This window comes from Macrotis lagotis, chromosome 1 (assembly GCF_037893015.1).
Source record: "Macrotis lagotis isolate mMagLag1 chromosome 1, bilby.v1.9.chrom.fasta, whole genome shotgun sequence".
Taxonomy (NCBI): Eukaryota; Metazoa; Chordata; class Mammalia; order Peramelemorphia; family Peramelidae; genus Macrotis; species Macrotis lagotis.
Window position 1 is genome coordinate 52388198 of NC_133658.1, and position 22125 is coordinate 52410322.

Here is a 22125-nt window from a genome sequence, read left to right on the forward strand (position 1 = left end):
GCAGCTAAATTCCACAATCACCACCCCGAGTGCGCGGTCCCGGCCAAGCCCCGGAGGCCGGATGGGCGCGGCCGGCCGGGCCGCAGGGGCTCGGACACGCGGCCGCGGGGCCGGGCCCGCGGGGGACCGAGGCGCATGCGCACACGAGGGGCGCCAGGGAGCGCGCCAGGGCAGCGCCGGGCGGTCCTCCCGGTGTTTAAAGTGAGTTTTTGTACACACGGATCAGAAGCAAGCGGGAGACAAGGGCCGGCGCGTCGCGGGCAGAGCGCGGGGCCCGCACAGGGCCGGGCACCGGGGCGCCAGGGCCAAGGGGCAGAGCGCCCGAGAGGGGCGGGCCGGGCCGGGGGCAGGGCGCGGGGGGCGGAGGACCCGGTTCAAGGGCGGCCGCGGGCGCCTGGCCGTGGCCCAGCCCCGCGGCCCCGGGCACGCCTCCACCCCGTGGCCTGGCACACACTAAAAGAACAAAAACTAAAACGTGCAAAGCGAAGGCTGGAGGCACCGAAGCGCGCTCCGCCGCCCAGAACCCAGCTCCCGTCCGGGGCCGCCTCTTCCGGCGGCGGCGCCGCGCCCCGGGGCTCCGCCCCCGGAAGTGGCGAGGCCCGCCGCCCCCTTCGGTTCCGCGGAGGCTGCCTGCGTGTATGCGCACGTGTGTGTCACGTGTGTGCGCGCGTGCGCGCTGCCCCCGGCGCCCCCTCGCGGCCGAGCAGGGAACACCGGGCGGCCTCGGTTCCCGCAGGCATGGCCGAGGCGCGGCTGCAGCTCGTGGCCCGGCGGGTCCGCAGCTTCCCGGACTTCCCGCAGCCCGGAGTCCTGTTCCGGTGAGGGCCGGGGCCGGGGCCGAGCTGGGGCCAGGGTAGGGGTGGGCCGGGGCCGGGGCCGGGGCCGGGGCCGAGCTGGGGCCAGGGTAGGGGTGGGACGGGGCCGGGGCCGGGGCCGGGGCCGGGGCCGGGGCCGGGGCCGGGGCCGGGCCGGGCCGGGGCCGGGGTGGGACGGGGCCGGGGCCGGGGCCGGGCCGGGGCCGGGGTGGGACGGGGACGGGGACGGGGGTGGGACGGGGACGGGGACGGGGCCGGGGCCGGGGCCGGGACGGGGCCGGGGGTGGGACGGGGCCGGGGACGGGCTGGGGCCGGGACAGGGCCGGGGACGGGCTGGGGCCGGGACGGGGCCGGGGACGGGCTGGGGCCGGGGACGGGCTGGGGCCGGGGCCGGGGCCGGGGCCGAGGTGGGACGGGGCCGGGGCCGGGCTGGGCCGGGGACGGGGTGGGACGGGGTTGGTTACGGGGCCCGCGCTGCGCCCCCGGACTCGGGCCGCGGGGCCGGATCAGAACCCGGGGCCGAGCCCGGAGAGCCGCCGCGGGGGGAGGGGGCGCGAGGGGTCCCGGGGCGGGGCCGTCCCCGAAAGCCCCCACAACGGAACCGCCCCACCCCTCCCCTGGGCGGGGCCTTCCCGGAAGGAAAGCCCAACTGGAGCCCGCGGCCCCCCACCCCGGTGTCCCCCAGCGCCCCCCAGACCCTTTAGCCACCTGGACCCCGCCAGCCCCTCCGCCCCCTCCTGCGGCATCTCTCGGGGAGCCCCTGACCCCCCGGGGGCCCCGCTCACCGACCCCCTTCCCTCCCCCAGGGACATGAGCCCGCTGCTGAGGGACCCCGAGGCCTTCGCGGCCACCATCGAGCTCCTGGCCGAGCACCTCGAAGCCCGGCACCGGGCCAAGATCGACTGCGTGGCGGGTGAGTGCGGGCGCCCTCCACCCGGGGCACCCGGGGCACCTGGGCCACCCGGGCCACCCGGGGCCACCCGGGGCAGGAGGCGGCGGCCCGGCCCGGCCCCAGCTTCCCGGGGCCCGGGTGGCCGCAGGAGAGGCCCTGGCCGCCGCCAGGCCGGGGCAGCGTGAAGGGGCCTTACTGCGGGTCTGGCCAGAAGCTGAGGGGACCGGGTGGAGGAGGCCGCGCCGAGCCTCGCGTCTCGGCCCAGACTTGGGAAAGCCGGGCTCTGCCCAGCTGCGGTGCACCACCGTGTTAGCCGACGGGACCCTCACCCCCCACACGGTGTTCCACCCCCATCTTACACATGAGGACACTGAGGCAGGAAGGCTAAGAGACTTGCCCAGGGTGACGCAGCTAGGAAGAGCCTGAGTCTGCATTTGAACCCAGGACTCTCCTGCTTCCTTCACATCACAGGAAGCAGCCCAGGCAGAAGGCCGAGCCTCTCCTTGTGGCACCTCTATTTCCCGGACTCCCCCCTTTCACAGTGAGCTCGCTGGCGCCCTGCAGCCCCCGCTGCATTTCTCGGGGTTTTGTCTCCCACCAGACCATTTGGGCCATTTCATTTCTTAGACCCAATGCAGCCAGACGCTGACCTCTGGCCAACAAGTACCCCCCCCGGGATCCCCAACAAGAGACTAGTGAGTATTTCCTGAATCCTCCAGTAGAAGGGGCATCGGCTGCCTCCCAGACCAGCCCCGGGCTGTCTCTGAGGGTCAGGTGTTGGCTGGGCCCTGAGCCTCTGGTCCTTCACCTCTGACTTGGGCCTCCCAATTGATCTTTCATCTCTCTCCTTATCCGGTGGCTGGGCCCTTAATAAAGGAGGACAGCCCGGGCCGGGCGCCAGCAGATACAGTCCTGATTTTTTCTCTGCATCAGTGAGGGGAGCTTGCTGACCAGGAGAAGCCTGGATGATGCCCCGTGGTCCCAATAACATTTGTGGCAAAATCAGACAAAGAAGAGCTCTGTCTCTGACTGCGCAGTCGGCAGTGTTTTGGGGTCTGTCTTTAAGAGCAGAACAGGTTTTTGGGAGGGGCCTGACTTTATGGTACTGCTGAAGCATCTTCTCTTGTCCCCCAGTCACCAGCACCTCCCTTCCTCCATCCTTCTCAAACTCTCCGTTTCTGTGTGGAGAGAGCACTAGACCAGGATTTGGGAAGACCAGAATTCAAATTCACTCACAGGGGCTTACTAGCTCTGTGATTCCCATCAAGGTGTTTAACCTGTCTGCCTCATTTTCCACCACTGTACAATGAGGATCAGGGTGGTTGTCATGAATGAGCACCCTGCCCCAGACACAGTAAGAGCCATATAAATGCTTGTTTCCCCTGTCCCCACAGTGACTTTATAATAACTGTGTTGCAGACTTGTCTTCCTCATGAGAATTTAAGTTCCCTACAGGTAGGAATCATTGGATTGTTGTGCCCTCAATGGCAGAGTGTTGTGTACATTAAGGGCAGCCAAATGGCACAGTGGATAGAACACTGGCCCTGGAGCCAGGAGGATGGGAATCAGATCCAGCCTCGGACACTTGACACTAGCTAGCTGTGTGACCTTGGGCAAGTCACTTAACCCTGACTGCCTGGCATCCAGGACCATCTCCTGTCAACCTGATTCATCTCTGGTCACTGGACCCAGATGGCTCTGGAGGAGGAAGCGAGGCTGGTGGTTTAGCACAGCCTCCCTCACTGAAATCCGAATCACATGCTTGTGGTAGCATCAACTTCCCTATGACAAGGTCATACAGCTGGAGACATTTTAGGTAAAGGAAGCTCAAGACTAGAGGGTTTGGGTGACTGATCTAAAAGTAAAAGGCATCTAGTAAGTGCTCTGAGGGAGGTGCTGTCCCAGTCCTAGGAGGGCGAATTTCTTAACAAAAGCAAAAGCCCAAGATTTCATTGTTGCCTTTTGCTTTTCTCCCTTGTCCCCTCAGCGGTGCATCCTGCAGCTCAGTGGAGGTCAGACTGACCACCAGTAGTAGGAGCTGAATTCAAACCATAGATCTTGTGACCCCTCCCTCTCCTTCTGACCCTCCCAAGTCACAATCAAAAAACCACAGTGCCCAGCCAGGAATTGGTGCTTAATAATTACCTACTGCTTTCCCATACCCCCACTCACAAAAAAGCCTTTGAAATCTCTTGGATCCACCAACCAAGAGTCCTATGAATGCATTTATGTTCTTAAACCCCCCTTTTATTCCTTTTGTATTTGCCTCACAGTTGTTTCCAGATTTGTAGCACCCCCCTTTCTGGTAAGGGGCCCAACCCCTCCCTTGAGCCTTTTGTGACAAAGAAAAACAAGTAAAAACAACCAAAACGGTAATTATGTGGGACAATGCTTATAACATTCTGCCCCATAATCCCTTCCTCTGTCAAGAGGCAGGAATGTTTCATTCTCTTTTCTTTGAGGCCAAGACTGATTATGATGATTATTCAAAGTTTGATTTCCTTTTAACATTTTTTAAAATCATATTTCATTTTTATTATGTACACCATCATAAACAAGCTCATCCTTCAGTATAAAGAAAGGCTTGCTTGTAAGATAAACTGGGAACTTGGGTGAGTTTAGGTTTTTAAGACTTCCTTACATTTTAGCAAGGTCCCATTCTTTTCATTTGCATTGTCATAATCCTTTTCACTATTCTGGCTTTGCTTTTTTGCACTCTGAATTGTTTAGGATCATAGAATCTGGACCTTAGTCTAGCCCCCTCATTTGACAGATGAGGAAACTGAGGTACAAAGTGACTTGTCTGAGACAACACAGGTGCATTGAGCAAATCCAGGAACCACACTCAGGTTCTCCCATCTCTTCATACAAGTGTCTGAATTATTAGCTCTTTCTTACTTCCCATTAATGTTTCATTAAATTCTTATCCCACTTTGTCTTTGAATAGTTGAACTAATTTACACATCCACCATCATTGTAGGCCTGTCTTCCTACTATTTTTCATTTTGATTGTTCCCATTGATTGTCTACCATCCACCATCTTTGACTATTCCCAGTGATTGTCCACCATCCACCATTTTGGATCACTCCTATCTTTCCCAGTTGGATATTGGGAAATATCCATCAAACCTCAGTATTATCTTATTTGTATTTTTCCTTACTGGCTGTTTGGAACATTTTATCACATACTCATTGGCAACTTGAAATTTTTTGAAAGTATTTGTTCCGGGCGGCTAGGTGGCACAGTGGATAAAGCACCTAGGTTCAAATCTGGTCTCAGACACTTAATAATTACCTAGCCATGTGCTCTTGGGCAAGCCACTTAACCCCATTTGCCTTGCAAAAAACCTAAAAAAAAAAGTCTTTGCTCACGTCCTTTAGCTGCTATTTAGGAAATAGCTCTTGACCTTATTATCTCTTTGCTGTCTGGTGACACTCCCTGGGGGTGTCCTCTACACACCCTTTCCTAAGTCTGCCCAGGACACCATCTTCACCTGGGTCTTAAGCACTTCTTTCTCTACCCTTCTTCTCAGGTCAGGCCCCACCTCCTTGGGTCTCCCATGGACTGTGGCCATCTTGAGTGGGGCCTCCCAGCAGGGGTCTCTCCCATCTCTGGGTCTTTGCCTCTTAGAATCTCTTGACTTCTTCAGAGCACAGTTCAAGCTCAGCCCCCTCCACGATCCCCTGCTGCCCCTTCCCCCAGTGACCTGCAGCTCTGTCTTAAGAGAGGGTCTGTTGTCAGCCCCTTCCCCAGCAGGTTCTCCCTCCAAAAATAAGAACTGTTGAATGTCTTTGTCTCCCAGAGGCCCAATGTTAATGTATATGAATCACACATAAACACAGCAAGAAGTCAAATGCAACCTTTGAGGGCAAAAACCTCATAAATGTTGTATTTTATTCCTATAACCTTGGACCTAATAGATACTTAATGAGTGTTGAATTAGATTGTCTTCTTCCCCTGGATTGTAAACTCCTGGAGTCCCGGGGGCCATATTTCTCTGACCTCCCAGACTGAGCCATAGGCACCCTGTGGGCAGATGTTCACTAGTGAAGCTGGTACCTTTTCAGTAGTGTGAAAAGAGCCAAATAAATAAAAGATTGAGAATTGAGGGAGTCCTGAGTTTGTATTTTTATTATAAATCTTAGCAGTTCTGTGACTTTGGACAAGTCATTTTCTGTCTTGGAGCCCAGGTTGATGGGTGTGACCTTTCACCTTTGGCACCAGGTGGTGCTTCAATCCCTTGAGGTGAGCAGATCAGGAAACCACTACCACCCCACCATCCCCCCCATTCTTTTTCAACATTTAAACATCCCCAATATTCTTCCATCCAGGTTTGGATGCTCGGGGTTTTCTGTTTGGTCCCTCCCTGGCCCAGAAACTTGGGATAGGGTTTGTGCTCATTCGAAAGCGAGGGAAGCTTCCAGGGCCCACAATATCCACCAGTTATTCTCTGGAATACGGCCAGGTGAGTTGGGGATGGGGGGGGGGACACTGGAAGTGGGATGTGAGCGAAAGAACTCTGAATCCAAAGTCAGAAAGCTGGGTCTTCAATCAACCTCAGCAATCTTTGGCAGTCTCCGGTTTTCCCATCTGTAATGTGAGGGGCGTGGGCCAGGTGACTCAGTGATACCTTTTTTTTTTTTTTTAAGATTTTTTCAAGGTAAATGGGGTTTAATGGCTTGCCCAAGGCCACACAGCTAGGTAATTATTAAGTGTCTGAGGCTGGATTTGAACTCGGGTCCTGACTCCAGGGCCGATGCTCTGTCCACTGCACCACCTAGCTGCCCTCCAGTGATACCTTTTGACAAGAGTTTCTGGCACAGCTCATTGAAGAGTTTTGAGTTCATCATACTGGCCTTACATTTCAAGTCAAATCAAAGAGCATTTATTAAACACTTCATGTGTATCCAGCACTGGGGATACAACTGCAAGCAAAAAGGATGGACCCTGCCTTCAGGGAGCTTACATTCTAATGGGAAGGTGCTCCTGGGAGAGCTCAGGGGTGATCACTGAGGGAGGCATGGCTGGTCTGAGCCTTTCTCTGAAATGGAGCTTGCTCATGGGGCAGAGGGAATATGGCAACAAAGACCCCCAGTTCCCTCGTTCAGCAGTCAGGTTGGCTCACTATAGTTAGTTCTACCAAAAGAAAGTCATTGTTCCACAAAAATCTTTTCCCCAAACTTGAAGTACCATAAAGGGTGACAGGGATGCACATTGGGATCAGTCAGAGGTCTAACCTGCCGTTTTGAAGCCCCGGTCGACAACATGTTGTGTAGAGTCAGTGTGAGGGGCTTCTGGGGGTCATCTTCCACAAATAAGGAAACTCATCATCCTTCATTTTAAATGAATTTTAATCACATTGGCCCAATGGTAAAAATCAGGAAGAAACATAATCAGAATTCTTGCCTGTGTCTCCATTTGACACAGCCCTGTACATTTTGATCCCCTCCCATTTCTAGAGGACCCAATGGAGCTTTTCAAAAGCTGCCACATCCCAGGAAGGGAACAGTCTTACAGCTGGTCCCAAGGAAAACCATACATGATGGTTTTAACAATGTGAATGACAAGAACCACAAAACAAATTGAATGTCTTTATCATGACCAACCAAGAAAATAAGCTGTGGATGTGGGGAAGCATGGGCACGGAGCCTTGTGGACATTGTCCGACAGGGTCCACTAGGTAGGAGATGGGGAGGGAGGGAAGGAGGCCACCTTGCATTCTCCGGGCATGTACCTAGGAGGGTGTTGGCAGAACTAGAATCTTAGGCCAGCTGGTTCACGATTCCTTTTCAGGAGCAATGACAGCCAGTTTAATTATGGTTGAAGAACTGGCAATGTAGTAGGAAAGTGGCAGCAGTGCCAACCAGAGGTTGGAGCTCTAGAGCCGAGTGGCTGGCCGGATCCTTATGAAGGGGCCTGAGAACTTCAAGTGGGGGCCACACAACCGAGAAGAGGTGATGCTTCTTCCCTCTGCCCCGGCCTCTCCTGTAGCTTCCGTGAGGCCGCGGGGTCTGCCCTGGTTTAGTCCTGCTGCTGGGCTGGGGGTTCTTCCCCCATTTCATTAGCTTGGCATTCACATTGAAATGCTAAATTTGCTTTAACACTGGCACTCTTCATTTCTGCGGCAGAGAAAGACCCAGCCGCGAGTCCCTGAACACGTCTAAAAGGTTGTTAGTGGCTGCTTAGAGCTGTGGGGTCCACAGTAGAAATCTACTAACAATGATAAGTAACGTTTACAGCCTGCTTCACATGTCTCATTGTCCCTTTACAAGCTGTACATTATTGCCCCCATTTTACAGATTAGGAAACTATGGCAGACAGGTGGAGTGACCAGACCAGGGTCACAGAGCCAGGGGGGCGGGTCTGAGGCTGGCTTGGAACCCTGGTCTTCATGACTGTAGCTACTTGGCTGCCTCAAGCTTGGAGGGCCAGGGCTTCAGACCAGCCCGTGACAACCTGGTGAGGTGGGGGTTCCTCCTCTGCACCAGTGACCTGGGCTTTCATTTTCAGGCAGAATTGGAGATCCAGGAAGATGCCATCCAGCCCGGCCAGAAGGTGGTGATCGTGGATGACCTGCTGGCCACCGGAGGTAACTTGAGGTTGGGGTGGACGGTAGTGATGGTCAGCAGAGCTGGAGGGAGGGTGGGCTAGAGAGCCCCCTTAATATCAGCCCCCTGAGGGAGGAAACTGAGGCTGAAAGTCAATGACCTGGCCTTCCAGTTCTGCACCAGCGCACCTACACAGTTCCTGTGTCAGTACAAGGGTTAAAAGCAGGGTCACCCAGAAATCTCAGCCTGCTAATTCCTGTATGTCAGCGGTCATTTATAAGATGCCAGCTGTGGGTCGAATACATGCTGGAAATAAGAAAAACAGGCCCCCAGGAGCTCCCAGGCTAGGCAGCCAGGCAGAGGGGAAGCAGGTAACATGGATGGGAGAGAACTACCGACCCTGTCAGTCCAGAGACCCTCCCCAGGGGCCCACTGCGCCTGGGGGAAGCCCTTGGAAGCTGACTTCACTCTCACCCCCACTATTTGAGGCAGCCCCGGGGCCTTTCCCTTAGGTCCCAGACATTCCCTGCCCAATGAGGAATCCTGGAAGTAGATCTAAGCCAGTGGGTGGCACAGGCATCCTATAGATTGGTAGACCCCCTCTTCAATTTGGGCGAGAGGTGCTGAGCTTTCCCCCAAGGAGGTGAGGGGTAGGTTGAGGCAGCCCTCCCCATCAGAGCTCCTAGGAGTCATTCTGACCACTGCCCCTCCACTCGTCACCCCTAGGTACCATGAGTGCAGCCTGCAAACTGGTGCAGAGTCTAAAGGCTGAAGTGTTGGAGGGTCTGACTGTGGTGGAGCTGACGTCCCTGAAGGGCAGAGAAAAGCTGGCCCCCATCCCCTTCTTCTCCTTGCTGCAGTACAACTGAGGCTGGCCCCCGTCGGCCCCCTCCTGCCCCCGCCTCACCAGCTACAGATCTAAGACAGGCTTGGACTTCCCTGGCCAAGTGCCTCTGACCCTACAGTATGCAAATAGAAATGTAAGCCCCCCCCCATGGCATCCCCCTGGAATGGCACAATGCTTCAGACCACTGGGGTGCCAACAGGCCTGTGCTTCCCCCTCTTGACCCTTCAGTTGGTATGAATGAGAACTTGGGAGTGAGGGGCCTGGGCTGCTTTCCCAGAACAACCAATTCAAGTTTACTTCACCTGAGTGGCCAACCTCTGCCCTGTCCCAGCTGCACACTAGCTGTCCCAGGTTGTCTCTGAGAATTCTGAACCCAAAGGGGTGACTAGGTGGCACAGTGGATAGAGCACCGGGGGTTCAAATCAGCCTCAGACACTTAATAATTACCTAGCTTTGTGGCCTTGGGCAAGCCACTTAACCTCACTGTCCTGCCAAAAACAACAGAATTCTCCATCCAGATGAAGATGGGAGAGGCCCTGTTGCCCTTGATCTGGGGAAATGCTTTCCAAATGCCAACTTCTGCTCCCCTGGCCCCCAACCTCAGCAGGTGAAGGAGACCAGGCTCCACTTTTGATTGCTGTATGTTTTCATTGGTTTTCATGTGCCCGTGCCAAGGAAAATCTCTTGTATCAGTCTAAGACTTCCTGCCTTACGGCCTGCAACCTTCCAGAGTCCCGCCTGATGATTAAATCATGATTTCTTTATAAATGCCGAGCAATGGTCTTTCTTCCAGGCCCAAGGAGAAGGCAAGGGAGGCTCTAGCGGGAGGCTGGGCAGCATTCAACAAACAAAATAAGCTCCATCCAAGTTTAATGCCAATACACTTAACAACATCCACCATCAACAAAAGCCCCAGCCTGGGTCTCACCAGGTGCCCAGGCACTCGAGCAGGGGGGATTGGGCCCCATTCACAGAGTCATGTGACTGACTGCCCCAAGCCCATGATTAGGAGGGGCTCACTAGTACCCCTCCTGCAACTACAAAGAATCACCTGTTTTCCCAAGGGGACAAAATAGAGGAAGACCAGGCTTCCTGGGATTTAGTCTTTTTAAAAGATTCGTTCCATCTCTTTCCATCGCTGCTCGCACACGCACACACACACCCCATGATCTTCACTCAAACGGCATCCATATCCAGGTAGGCCTGGGTCACCGCTCCTTCTCCTCCTCCTGTATGATCCTGGCCAGTCGCTCAGACACGTGAGCCAGGTCCACAGACTTCTCCAGCTTCAGGTAGGTGTCGGTCCTGATGCGGTGCAGGCTCAGCCAGTCAGGGAGCAGCTCTGACAGGGCCTGCAGGTGTTTCTCCATCTCCCCTGGGGAGAGATGCCAGACTTGAGGGACTGGCTGCAGCCCAGAGGGAAGGCAGAAGACCCCCCCCAGCCCCAGGAGACCCTCCTTGGAGCCAGTCCTGGGGCCTCAGGTGCAGCCAGCCCCCAGGTCTCAAACTCCCACCAGGCACTTCCTGTGTTCACTCATGTCTGTGCCCCCTTCAGGGTACAGGAGGCATTTACCAGATGAAGCAACGGAGGCAAATGGGGTGAAGTGACTCGCCCAGGACATGAGTCTTCCCTCACTCTACACACTGGCACCATGTAGCTGCCCATACATTTATCAAGCACCAACTGTATGCACACTGGTAAACTGAGGATGCACAGCTTACCCTTAGTGGCCTGTGTAGCACCGTCTCCATCCTCCTGTCATTATTATAAATACTGGGTGCCAGTCTCACAGGGACCCTGACACAAGGGGACAGTCCCCCCCCCCAAGGTCAGGGCTCAAGTTCACTGTGGACAATTATTAAGCACCTGTGAGCCAAACACTTTCAGGATAAAGGTGAACAGAAGACCACCTGCCCTTGAGGAACTCCCAGTGTACCCCTGGGAGGGGAGAGGCCTAGTCTGACCCCCTTGACCCATTGAGAGCAACACCCGTACCAGGTGACATGGAGGAACGGTAGCTGCTGACCATCCTGGCGCAGGTCACCTCCATGGTTAGCGCCGGCTTCTTCTCCGCCACAAAGACACTCCTAAGGATGCGTGCCAGCTCGGGCAGCCTGGACAGCATCAGCAGCCGCTCCTCCTGCTGAGGCCTGCGGGTCATCATCGCCTGCAGTCTCTGTGTTTCCTTGGCCCGGATCTTTGGAGGGGAGGGAAGGAGGCAAGTGGTCAGCCGTGGCCCAGAAGACACCAGGTCCCTCACCCTCAGTCATTACTCACCCGCTCCAGCAGAGCCTGGGAGACGCCCTTCAGGGCACTGGGGGAGTTGGAGGGGGAAGCTAGTGTTGGGGGGCTGCCGAGACCAGGTGACCCCGGGGTGGGGGGACTGCTGAGTCCGGGTGAAGCGGGGCTGCTGGCATCAGCTGTCTTCAGAGCCAGCTGGGCCAATGCTTTCTCCATCTACATCCATCAGTGAAGAGACAGATGTATGTAAGAATTAGGATTAACACCCCCGACCACCCCCAACTCCTGGGCTTCTATGTTGGGTGGAGAAGCCACACCTGTACCTTCGGGGTCAGCATAGTCCGAGCTCTGGCCAGCATCTCCTGTGCAGTCGTGACCTTGTCCGTCTGAGGCGGCTTTGGCAGCTCAGCAGGGACGATGTCCGGCACCTCATCCACGTTAAATTTGGGGTGCCACCTGGTGAGCTGGTCTTCTGGTACCACCAACGGTGGACTCAGGGAGGCAAGGAAAACCTAGGAGGAGATGAAGAACAGGTGAGACCAGCACCCTACCACAGCCTGGCAAGAGTAGCCAAGCCCCACCCCTCAGGAGTCTGATATTGGGGTCAGACTCCCTTGGGCCACAAAGGGGGTGAAGAGGAGGAACAGCCATTCCCAGAGACTGAACCATGAACTCTAAGCAGCCATGTGCAAATATTTAATCCTGAGCCCCGGGACCAAGCAGGAAGGTGCGAATGGGATTGTTGCTTATGACTGTCAGTCACGGAGTGTGAAGTGGGCCCACTGCTGTCATGCAAAAACCAGAATCTGGCTACACCCTGTAGCCTCAGTGCCCCACAGACCCCCCACTTTTATGATGAAAAGCTTAACATCTGAATCACAAAACCCCCAAGTGAAGCCTCCAGAAGGCCCAGTTGGCCTTTATTCTCCTGGATTCATATTCATTTGGCATTATTACATAAAGGGGGTAATCCTCCCATTTGATGGGGGAGGGGGGTCACTACCCAATGGATTACTTTACTGACAGGCATTCTGGCTGCTGCCAATGTGGGAAGGACCCTATATAATGCCATTGCTATTCCCGGTGAAGAGAATGAAGAGAAATCGATGATGGGACAAAAAAGAAATTAGGTGAAAAAAATGGTGGCTCATCACAAAAGCAAACCCACAGGTGAGAAATACAACTCCAAACTGTCATCCTGCAGGGGACAGATAAGAGGCTGCCAGCTCCATGCCCCTCTCAGCTAAGGGCCTGGCACTGTGGCAACAGAGTAGGGGGCAAGGCCGGCAGGGGCCCTGTGTATGAGGCCTCCCTGGAGACCTCCATCTGCTTGCCACAAGTACAGGAAGGAAAGAAGGGTCTCAGGGAAGCCGGCTGGTGGTTACCTGTCAAATGAAGGGGAACATGGGAAGGGGGTGAGGAGAGGCTGATGGTGCCTTAGACCAGACCCAGATTAAAATGTCACTGGGCAATATTTAACAGAAAAATAAAAACATAAAACACATTAATATTACAACTCATCCACTGGCCACAGAGGGACTCAGTTTTGAGTGGCCCCCATTTTTATTGAGTTTGACACCCCTGTCCCAGAGCCAATGCTGTTTAATGTCCTCCCCAAGTCAATAACTGGTGGATAAAACCCTGTTCTAGACACCGCAGATGTCCAGGGGACCCTCTGCAGTACACCCATCCCCAGGGACCCTAAGTCCCTTTCACCTGGGGTCGTGACCCAGGTTACCCGAAGGTCTCTCTGGCTGCAGCTAAAAGGTACTAAAACAGGGAAAGGGCAGAGACACCAAGAGTGCCCCAGCCCCAGGTCAGACTGAGGTAACCCCGCCGCCACCACTATTCTAGTGGGTTTGGCTGCTTGCTGTCACATGGCCCCTCCCTCTCTCTGGGTCATGTCTTTCATGTCAAACAACAAGGCTGGGCGAGATGGACCCTGACACCTTGCCAACCCTCCACACTACGAGCCCTTCCTTGCTCACCTTGTGGTGTTCCTTGACCAGGTTCACCAAGTTTCTGCTGAAGGTGTGTCGGCGCTGCAGGAGACGAGAGGCTGACAGCTGGGCCATGCCGTCTGTGCCCTCCTCTGGGAGAGAAGCCACATTCTATTATTCAGTTGTCCCTTAGCTCCAAGCCACAAGTCTCTCTCCTTCAACCCAACGACATTGGCCCCTGGCCCGGGCAGGTCTCTGCCCACCCTGGCCTATAACGATCCACATCAAAGGCCCAGCTGCCCTGAGAAGGACCACTCCCTGCTGACTGAACACCTGCAAGGACACTAAGGTGGTCCTGGGGAAATGCATGGGCAGGGAAGGAGTGCGGGCACTCGCTCACCCAAAGGCGCCAGCTTCTTGGGCGGCCCCAACCCAAGCCTCAGCTCTGGAGTTTCAGGGCACAGACCTCCCCCTCTAGTCTTCCTCATTCCCAGAGGCTCCCCCACCTGGCTCCAGCAGAGGCTCGATGGTCAGCTGATAATCCGATCGCTTCACACTATCGTTAAATGTCGGGATATTCCGCTCCTGCCGGAACTGGTACGAGGCTGGGTAGACGGTCTTGATCTGCCCCACGTTGCGCTCCTCAAACCTCCTGGCAAAGGCAAGGACAGGGTCTGGGTGAGTGAGTCATCATTTGTCCCCAAGTCCCCAGGTCATTCAAAGTAAAGGAACACCCCCCTGCTCCATGGGCCCAGAACATCTCTGGTCCCAGCCAAAGGAGTCAATTGAGAAATTATGGAGCCCCATGTGGGCATGACCTGAAGGTGGGGACCTGTGCTCCAAAGGAACCTGCCTGCCTCAGGGGAAATGGGAACAGGGGCAGCAACCTCACATGTAGGAACCAAGAGAGGAAGCATCTCTCAAAGCACATAAATATGCTAGCAAGTGTGAGATGATCCAGATGGCTAGGCCATGGGAAGTGACTGACAAGTGTTCCTTCCCTATTGCTGCTACTATAGATAAAGCTGTGTATCTCAGTGAAATGATTCCTGAAAGTTGCCAGAAGGGAGATGTTTATTCCAGTAGCAGCTGAGCCCGAGGACCCTTCCTCCTACCACCCAAATGAGACTCACTTGCGCATCATGTCCTGGACACCCTGTTTGACCTTGGCAAAAGTCACTGTCTCGGAGCGATTGAAGAGCATGCCCACGATGGTGTCCATGCTGCGGAACATCTCAGCCAAGACCTTGTACTTGTAGGGCAGCGTGAGGCCCGGGGGTCCAGCCTGGGCAAGGGTGTGGAACCGCTCGTAGGCAGGCATGGGGGTCTTTGAGGTGCTGGGGAAAAAGCAAACAGACCTGCTAGCATGAGAAGGGTCAGACCCAGACCCGGAAACTGCCTTCCCCTCTCAACCCGGGTTCTGGTCTAGAAATGCAGCCTGGCCCCTGGGCCAATACAGGGTCTTCAGAAGGGCCCAGGGAGCCAGATGCCCTACCAGTAACCCCTTTTCTGGGTTCGAATTCCCCAGGCCTAGCCCAGCCTCCTGAAATTGCCAGACCATTCTGCCAATCTTCAGCCAATCCAGGTTAAGTTAGTCCCATACCAATTGCGGTCAATCAGTAATTTCCCCCCCAAAGAATCATATACCTAATATAGAAATATTTTGCATGATTGAACATGTGTAACTTATTTCAAATTGCTTACTCTCTCTTAGAAAGGGGGAAATGAAGGGAGGCAGAGAACTTGGAACTCAAATTTTTTTTAAATGTTAAAAATTGTTTTTACATGTACTAAGGGGAAAATAAAATATTTTTAAGGTAAACAAAGGATCGTATACATCAGGGCCAACAGCCCCAACTCTAACCACATGTAATGCAGAGAATGGGTATAACAGACATAGAAGTCTGGATTCTAGTTCTGTTTCTGGCTCTTCCCAGCAGTGGAGTTTATGAGTCAGTCACAGCTCCCCCCGCCCCAATGAGCCCAGAATCTTCTCATCTGCCAGATGTGGACACTGATTATCACATTTATCTTCCCCCTTGGGCTACTGACAGGAAAATGCTTCAGAATACTCTAGACTATCATGATTACCAATATTAGTGAAATATGAGTGATGGTGACAAACAAGAACAAGGGGGAAGGACTGGACCCATCCCTAAAATCCCTTAGATCCTGAGGTGAAATGTCAGACTCCTGAGCTATAAGAAGTGCAGAGAAGCCCAGGAAAACCAACAAGACAGAAGATTTAAGTAGAGTCAGGAAAACCATGTACACATATAATGCTATGAGACTGGCCAAATGGAGAAATGCAAAGCACCAGCTGGACCCCAAGAAAGAGAGAGCAGGAAACTGCCCTCTGCACAGCTGGGAGTCCACAGGTGTAGGCAGTGCATTAAATGTAGAGACTATTCAACAGGTTCACTGGATATACTGATGTTCTTTCCCTGGAAAAAATCTTTTTAAAAAATCATTCTTTATTCTAAACTTAAGTAATTCTCTTCCTTGGCAGAGGGATGGATATAGGGGAACATGTAAACCATGTGAAAGAAAAAAGGCAATAATAAAAATAGACAGGTGTCCCCAAAGTTTTAATGTAATTTTAAGTCATTAAAGCTTTACTAGATTATTAAAACACCTTTTAAATTAAAACTTAAAAGTAAATTTATTAAATGTTTGTTGCATATAAATATGCTATGTATAAGTTACCTATACAATGTATAAGTTACCTATACACAACATAGGAATATGTAAATATTCATATTTGCATATTAAAATAAAAAACTTAAATGTTAATAAAAAAGCTTTAATAGCTTATTGAAATTTAATTACTATATTTTATATTATATAGAATTACATTATATAGAAGGCATGAAACTTAATTATATTTAAGTTTACTATTTAAATATGTTGACATATTTAATATATTTAGATTAAATTAGAATTTCTTTTAGTTAAAAGACAATTTTAATTTTACAAAGCTATTAAAGCTTTGTAAAATTAAATTTTTTTCATTAAAGTATTAAAATAGTTGTTAAGGTTTTTAATGGTTTAAAACTTCACTAAGACTTTTGGAATACTGGGGAAAAAAGAATGCTAAGTAGGAAGGTTCAACTGAATTCCAACCCTATCATGAGCATCTCATTTGTAACACCAGGAAGAGTGAAAATATTGCAGGGTCCACAGTTTCAGGGGGTGCTAGGCCTAGAGAAGTCTAGGCTCTCAGATTCTTGCTGCGCCGCCACCCCCCCCCCCCACCTTCCTTCTGACCAGGACCTCACCATGGCTCTGCTGCAGCTTCTCCCACCTCTGGGAGACCCAGTTCTTCAGTTTTCTTTTGACTAGCAGAAGTCCCATCCTGGATCTGGGCTGCTAGCTCCCGTGCGCGCTGGAGACGGGCTTTGAGGCTGATGTTGGTGTTTGGGGTGGAGGTAAGGGGTGCAGTCCTGTGGGTCAGCTCCCGAACTTTCTGCAGCCTGGACTTGAGCTCACTGAAGTTTGGCTGTGAGTGGCTCTGAGGGGTAGGGACAAGAGTGAGAGGGGACCAGCCCAGGCAAAGACCCCCAAACACTCCCTAAGCCTGGGAGAAGAGACTCAATGACGAGCTTTTGGAGCAGCTTTGGGCAGACTGATGACTGAGCAGAGGCAAATCCTGTATATCAAAATTCCAACTGAGACAAAATCAGTGGAGAGCATCGTTTATTTTATAAAAGGATTACTTTCTGAAGATAAAACAAAGACAAGGGCTTCCTGAAGCAAGTAGCTCCCCAGTTTAAACAGACTTTTATTTAATACTAATAATAATCATCTCCAAAATATTTTTCTAGGTGTTATTTCCTAATACAATATCCCAGTACAGCTGAGTTGTGATAAGTTATTATCATTCCCACTTTATGTATGAATCAATTTAGTTTCAGAAGGGGGTCAGATGGCACGGGGGAGGTCACAGGCAGAGCCCAGGTGTCTGATGCCAACTTGAGCCATCTTTCAGGAGCTTCTCTCAAACACAAAGTACAACCTGGCACCCTTTCAAAGTCTGGTTCTTGCCCTCCAAGGCCAGAGAGTACCTCCAGACAGGCAGGACCGCCAGGCTCACCAATGCAGGATTCTACTTACGATGCTTTTGGGGGGATCCAGGCTGGGCTTCGAGGCTGATGAGAGGGGAGTGGTCTCCACCTCCTTCCTCAGCGAGGGGGAAGTCGATGAACCCGAGCTAGAACCCTGGGAAGGGAACAGAAAGGGGAAGTCAGGGTGGGCGGCTGAGCCTCTGTGCTGGGGGCTAATGAAGCCCTTCCCTCGGGGAGCCCCGAGTCACCCCAAGTGCCCGATGCGAGGGAAGGGCGCTCAGGTCCGCGCCGAGGCTTGGGAGGCGCCACACGCATCACCTCATTCCCGCTCACAACTCCATCCAACCATCTGTACCCCCAATTTGGATGGGAAGCCCAAAGGTGAGGAGGCAGCTTCATGCCCCCAGATCACCCCAAAGGGGGCAGCGCTGGGCCCCCCCTGGACGCAGCTGCCGGCTCCTGCCTGAGGACCGAGGCAACTCGCCGGGGGTCCCTAAGGTGAGGGGGCGCTGCCTCCCGAACCCCGCTTTGTGGGGAGGGCTGGAAGGGCTCGGGAAGCCCGCACCGGAGGGAGGCGGGGGCCGCCACGCGCAGGGGCCCGGGGGGGCCCCGGTGACGCCCCAAAAGGGGAAAGGTCCGGTCAGTGCAGGGCGCGGCGGCCCGGGGGCCACGCGAGGGCCCGGGGCGGCTCGGCTCACCGCGGCCTCCGGCGCTCCGGGGTCGGCGGGCAGAAGCAGCCTGCGCCGGGCCGCGCGCCGCGCCGGGGGCGCCTCCGCCTCCTGCTCCGGGCCCGGGGCCGGGCGGGCCCGCTTCCTGCCGCTGCCGCTCGGCGTGCCCGTCGGGGCGGGGCGCGGGGCGGCGCGGGCCGGGGTGCGCGGGGAGCCCGCGGGGGCCCGGGCCGGGGTCCCCCGCAGCTTGGCGGGGCTCCCGCGGAGCTTCGGGGGCCGCGAGCCCTTGCGCAAGGCGAAGAAGTCGGTGACCCTGCGCTGCGCCATGGCGGGCGGGCGGGCGGGCGGAGCGGGCACGGCGACACGGGCCGAGTCGCCGCGACCCGCGCTTTTCGCGCCACGGCGCGCGGCCCCGCCCCTTCCGGTCTGGGGCCCGCCCCCGCCGCACGCTCGGAGGCGGCTGAGTCCGGAAGAGGAGCCGGCGCAGGCCAATCCCGAGCTTCCCCCGAGCCTCGCCCCTCCCCCAGCCCCGCCCCCGGCCTCTGGGGAGTTTCCTCTTCCGGGGTGGGGGGGAAGAAGCGAGTTTGGCCGCGGCAGTGGCGCCTAGGACACCGGTGAAGCGGCTCGTTGTCCGAGGGCGGAGGCCGAGCGGCAGACAGAAACCAGGCCTGCACGAGGCCGCGGGCCCGGGGCGCCGAGCGGTGTTTGGAACTCGACAGACACCGGGCACAAAGGCGGAGCTCTGAGCGCGGCCCTCCCCAGAGCGGAGCCCGGCCCCTGCCGGGGAGGCAAGTAGAGGAGAGAGAAAAACAGTCCCTGCCCCCAAAGGAGCAGGCGGGAACGGCCTCCGGAGCCTCCTCCAAATGAGCGTTTGGAAGGAAAAGTCCGGAGGGACCAGCCAATCAGAGAAGTTGCCGGGAAAAGTCCGGAGGGACCAGCCAATCAGAGAAGTTGCCGGGAAAAGTCCGGAGGGACCAGCCAATCAGAGAAGTTGCCGGGGAAAGTCCGGGAGGGACCAGCCAATCAGACAAGCTGCCCGGGAAAAGTGCGGGAGAGCCAGACAATCCGAGAAGTGGCCCGGGGAAAAGTCCAGGCGGGACCAGCCAATCAAGAGGGAGGAGCTGCTAGTCCTAGTTGAAAGCCGGCCCTGGAATCTCTCTAATGGAGAAAAGCCGGTCCGAGCCGGACTGTAGGTCGGAGGAGAATGGAAATGTAGTCGGTTTGCCTGGTCTCCTCCAAAAGGATTGTACCCTGGAGTCAAGGAGGACCTGAGTTCAAATTCGGACTCACACTAGCGGAGTGACCCTGGGCAAGTCACCCAACCCCTTTGTAGCAAGTCATTAGCCAGTCCTGGCCCAACATGAAAAATGAGGGAGACTGAAGCCAATTTGCATAACTATAATAAAACCCTGATTCTAGGAAAGCAAAGCAAGGGTGTCTAGAAAAATGAAACTTTAACATTAAATAGAAGTTGTTGGGGCTTTCTTGAGCAAAGTGCTGCAGTTGTGTGATCTAGGGAAAGTCTTCTCTCTGTGCCTCAGTTTCTCTGCTCAACCTAATTTAAGCCCTTATCATCTCTCTCACCCATCGTCCTCCAGCTCTCTTCCCTCTCCAGACCATCTTTCACAGCCACCAAAGTGATTTTTCTCTAACACAGGTCCCAACAGGTTTGCCTCTACTCCCAGAGTTGGGAACTACCTCTAAGTAATGGGTGACTCTACAACCGGACCCCTTCCTAACTTTCCAGTCTTCTTACATATTCGTCCCCTCCATAAACTCTGGCCTTTTTGGTATTCATTTCCCAATCTTGTGTCTTTGCTTCGGCTGCCCCCTTCCTCCCTCCCCCCCAACTTGGAATGTCACCAACACTCTGGCAACCTTAATTTCCTTCAAGATTCAGCTCCAATGTCAGACTTGCAAGGTTTCCTTGTATTTGACTTAGATGTGTCTTTTTTTATATGTTTTATATTCTAGTATTCATGTTGGTTCTCCTAAAAGAATATAAGCCCCTTGAGGGTAGGAGCACTTGAATGCTTTTGTCCTCCCTGGCATGGCTGGCTCATATTAGATGCTTAATAAATGCTTGTCGACTAATCTCTTTTTTAAAATGAACAACCAAAACTTTAGAAGTAGAGAGCTCATTAGAAGAAAACAAAATCAACCTTCTTTTACAAATGAGGAAACTGAGGTACTAAGTTTTGAGGGTTTTTTTTTAACCTAGATCTAGCATCTGGTCCTGCATTTTATCTGCTCTGCCATGTTTCTTTTAGCTGGGGTATAAGGTCTCTCAGCTCTTAAATTTTACAATCCCATGATGAAACTGGTTTTCCTAGGTCTTCCCTCAACTTTTGCCTTTACTCCACTCCCTCTCCCCTCAACTTTTGGCAAAATTTCCTCTCTGCTTGGGTATCTGGACCCCATGGTTGACCCATGACTGAACAGGACAAGCCCAGTTCTCTCCTCCACCCTACATTCCCTAGAATGTGCTTGGGAGCTGAGTACACAGAAAATGGTAGAATCTGCTGTCTTGTCACCCATCAGTCCTTCCTGGTTACCTGAGAAATGTTGGCAGGCATAAACACCCTTCCCTTCCCCTGGGGAATCCTTGTCTTCCCCACTACCTGACTCCTCTCCCTCCCTAAAGTTAAACTTCACAGTCCTTCACAACAAATTATAATTTGTCCTTTAACACAAAATTTCCAAAAGCCAATCATTTCTAGTTGTACTCTCATTATGCCTTTAATAAATTCTGGTTAATTTGAATTAATTCAAATGAAATTCATTATCTGATCCCTCCATTATTCCTCCATTATCAGAGCTTCTTCTCTGGCAACATCTACAATGTAGAAAGAACTACAGATGAAAGAAGAGCAGACCTGGAACCAGAAAAACATCCCTACCCCCACCCCTAAAATCTCCCTCTGCCCCCATGACTAGTTTAACTTTTCAACTGCTCCGATCAGGAGGAAATTTGTCCTGATGCAGCCTAAAACCTGCCTCTCTGAAATTTTCAGTCCTGGAGCTTGAGCAATATGTATTTTTGAGAGATTTCCAAGTATGTCTAAAATGCTTAAGTTTGAGGTCTTAAGGAAGTCAACATCAATGACTTGCAAATTTTGCTTTATCCATAGAGCCAATCACTCCCTAAATATGTTGCATGTGCAAGTTATTCCTTCTAAGGAAATTCCATTCCAGTGAAGTAATGAAGGCATGCCCTGGAGCTTAGTCTTATGAAATTATAATAATAGTGAAGATGAAGATGAAAGCTGAAATAGATTATAGGCCCATAGAGCTGGAAGAGACTTTAGTCATGGACCCAAGAATCTCACAGGAAATTGAGGCTCAGAGGAATTAAGTGACTTGTCCGTAGTCACAGGACTAGACAGGATTTGAACTCAGGTCTTCCTGACTCCAGGTCTACCTACTTTGACAGTTTGGTTTTATGGTTTATAAAGCACTTTACATAAGACTCATATTTAGGGTAGGAATACAATTGGAGTGGAATTAATTATCAAGGTCAACTTGAACTTTGAGGTTTTGTCAGCATGCTATTAGGAGACTTAATAGAAGGAGGACATTTCAAAAGTTCAGAGACCTATGATTTATTTCATCCATGGGCATGTTTCCTCTGCTAAAAGGATAAAATTTTCTCTGCCTCAATTAACAATTTAAAAAGATGTGGTCAAAACAATCAATTTCCTGGCAGCTAAACCTCTTCTAAGGAGTCCATAGCTAGACTGAACCTTGGACAAGTGAGATGCACTTTACCCTTCATTTTCCACTTGGAAACCTTTCCAAGTTTGGAAACATGACTGGCATGAATATAGTGCTTTAGATATACAGCATATTATTTAAGATTTGACACATTCCTATTATCATCTCCATTTAACTTAGGGTCTTATCCTTTTGAGGAAGGATTTGAATTCAGGTTTTTCTGGTTCCAAGTCCATATAACCCCATACTGCCTCTCAAGACCTGTAGAGCACTTCCTCAGCTATGCTAGTTTTCCAAAATGCTATAGAGTAACTTTGGAAGATTATATCAGTATTCTCCAAAGTGGGGACCCCAATTCTTTGTGGGGGGGGGGAGGAAACTGTGACCTGACCCC

At 53.0% G+C, this 22125-nt stretch overlaps 2 protein-coding genes across 3 annotated transcripts; one reads left to right on the forward strand and one right to left on the reverse strand.

Moving 5' to 3' along the window:
- Positions 1-706: 706 nt before the first annotated feature.
- On the forward strand, positions 707-9871 carry APRT (adenine phosphoribosyltransferase). Its single transcript, XM_074201195.1, has 5 exons — positions 707-818; positions 1622-1728; positions 6040-6173; positions 8219-8297; positions 8983-9871. Exons 1-5 carry the CDS (start codon positions 739-741, stop codon positions 9123-9125), a joined length of 543 nt encoding a protein of 180 aa, XP_074057296.1. The 5' UTR covers positions 707-738; the 3' UTR covers positions 9126-9871.
- On the reverse strand, positions 9282-18391 carry CDT1 (chromatin licensing and DNA replication factor 1). Of its 2 annotated transcripts, none has more exons than XM_074201171.1 (10): positions 18048-18391; positions 17399-17503; positions 16564-16796; positions 14419-14622; positions 13792-13937; positions 13334-13437; positions 11663-11857; positions 11382-11561; positions 11100-11301; positions 9282-10478 (listed from the first exon to the last, which is right to left on the reverse strand). In XM_074201171.1, exons 1-10 carry the CDS (start codon positions 18342-18344, stop codon positions 10312-10314), a joined length of 1833 nt encoding a protein of 610 aa, XP_074057272.1. In that variant the 5' UTR covers positions 18345-18391; the 3' UTR covers positions 9282-10311. The 2 variants fall into 2 exon arrangements, with proteins under 2 accessions (XP_074057272.1, XP_074057283.1); XM_074201182.1 differs by having other exon boundaries at positions 9284-10478; positions 11669-11857; positions 18048-18390.
- Between the last annotated feature and the right edge of the window lie 3734 nt (positions 18392-22125).

Excerpts from the sequence above, each read along its gene's own strand:
- CDT1 (XM_074201171.1), bottom strand. The coding sequence starts at position 18,344 with ATGGCGCAGCGCAGGGTCACCGACTTCTTCGCCTTGCGCAAGGGCTCG. Across the intron at positions 11,562-11,662 it reads TGCTGACCCCGAAGGTACAG|ATGGAGAAAGCATTGGCCCA; the intron begins GTGTGGCTTCTC and ends TGATGGATGTAG. Across the intron at positions 10,479-11,099 it reads CCGTTCCTCCATGTCACCTG|GGGAGATGGAGAAACACCTG; the intron begins GTACGGGTGTTG and ends ATCTCTCCCCAG.
- APRT (XM_074201195.1), top strand. The coding sequence starts at position 739 with ATGGCCGAGGCGCGGCTGCAGCTCGTGGCCCGGCGGGTCCGCAGCTTC. Across the intron at positions 819-1,621 it reads CAGCCCGGAGTCCTGTTCCG|GGACATGAGCCCGCTGCTGA; the intron begins GTGAGGGCCGGG and ends TCCCTCCCCCAG. Across the intron at positions 8,298-8,982 it reads TGACCTGCTGGCCACCGGAG|GTACCATGAGTGCAGCCTGC; the intron begins GTAACTTGAGGT and ends CGTCACCCCTAG.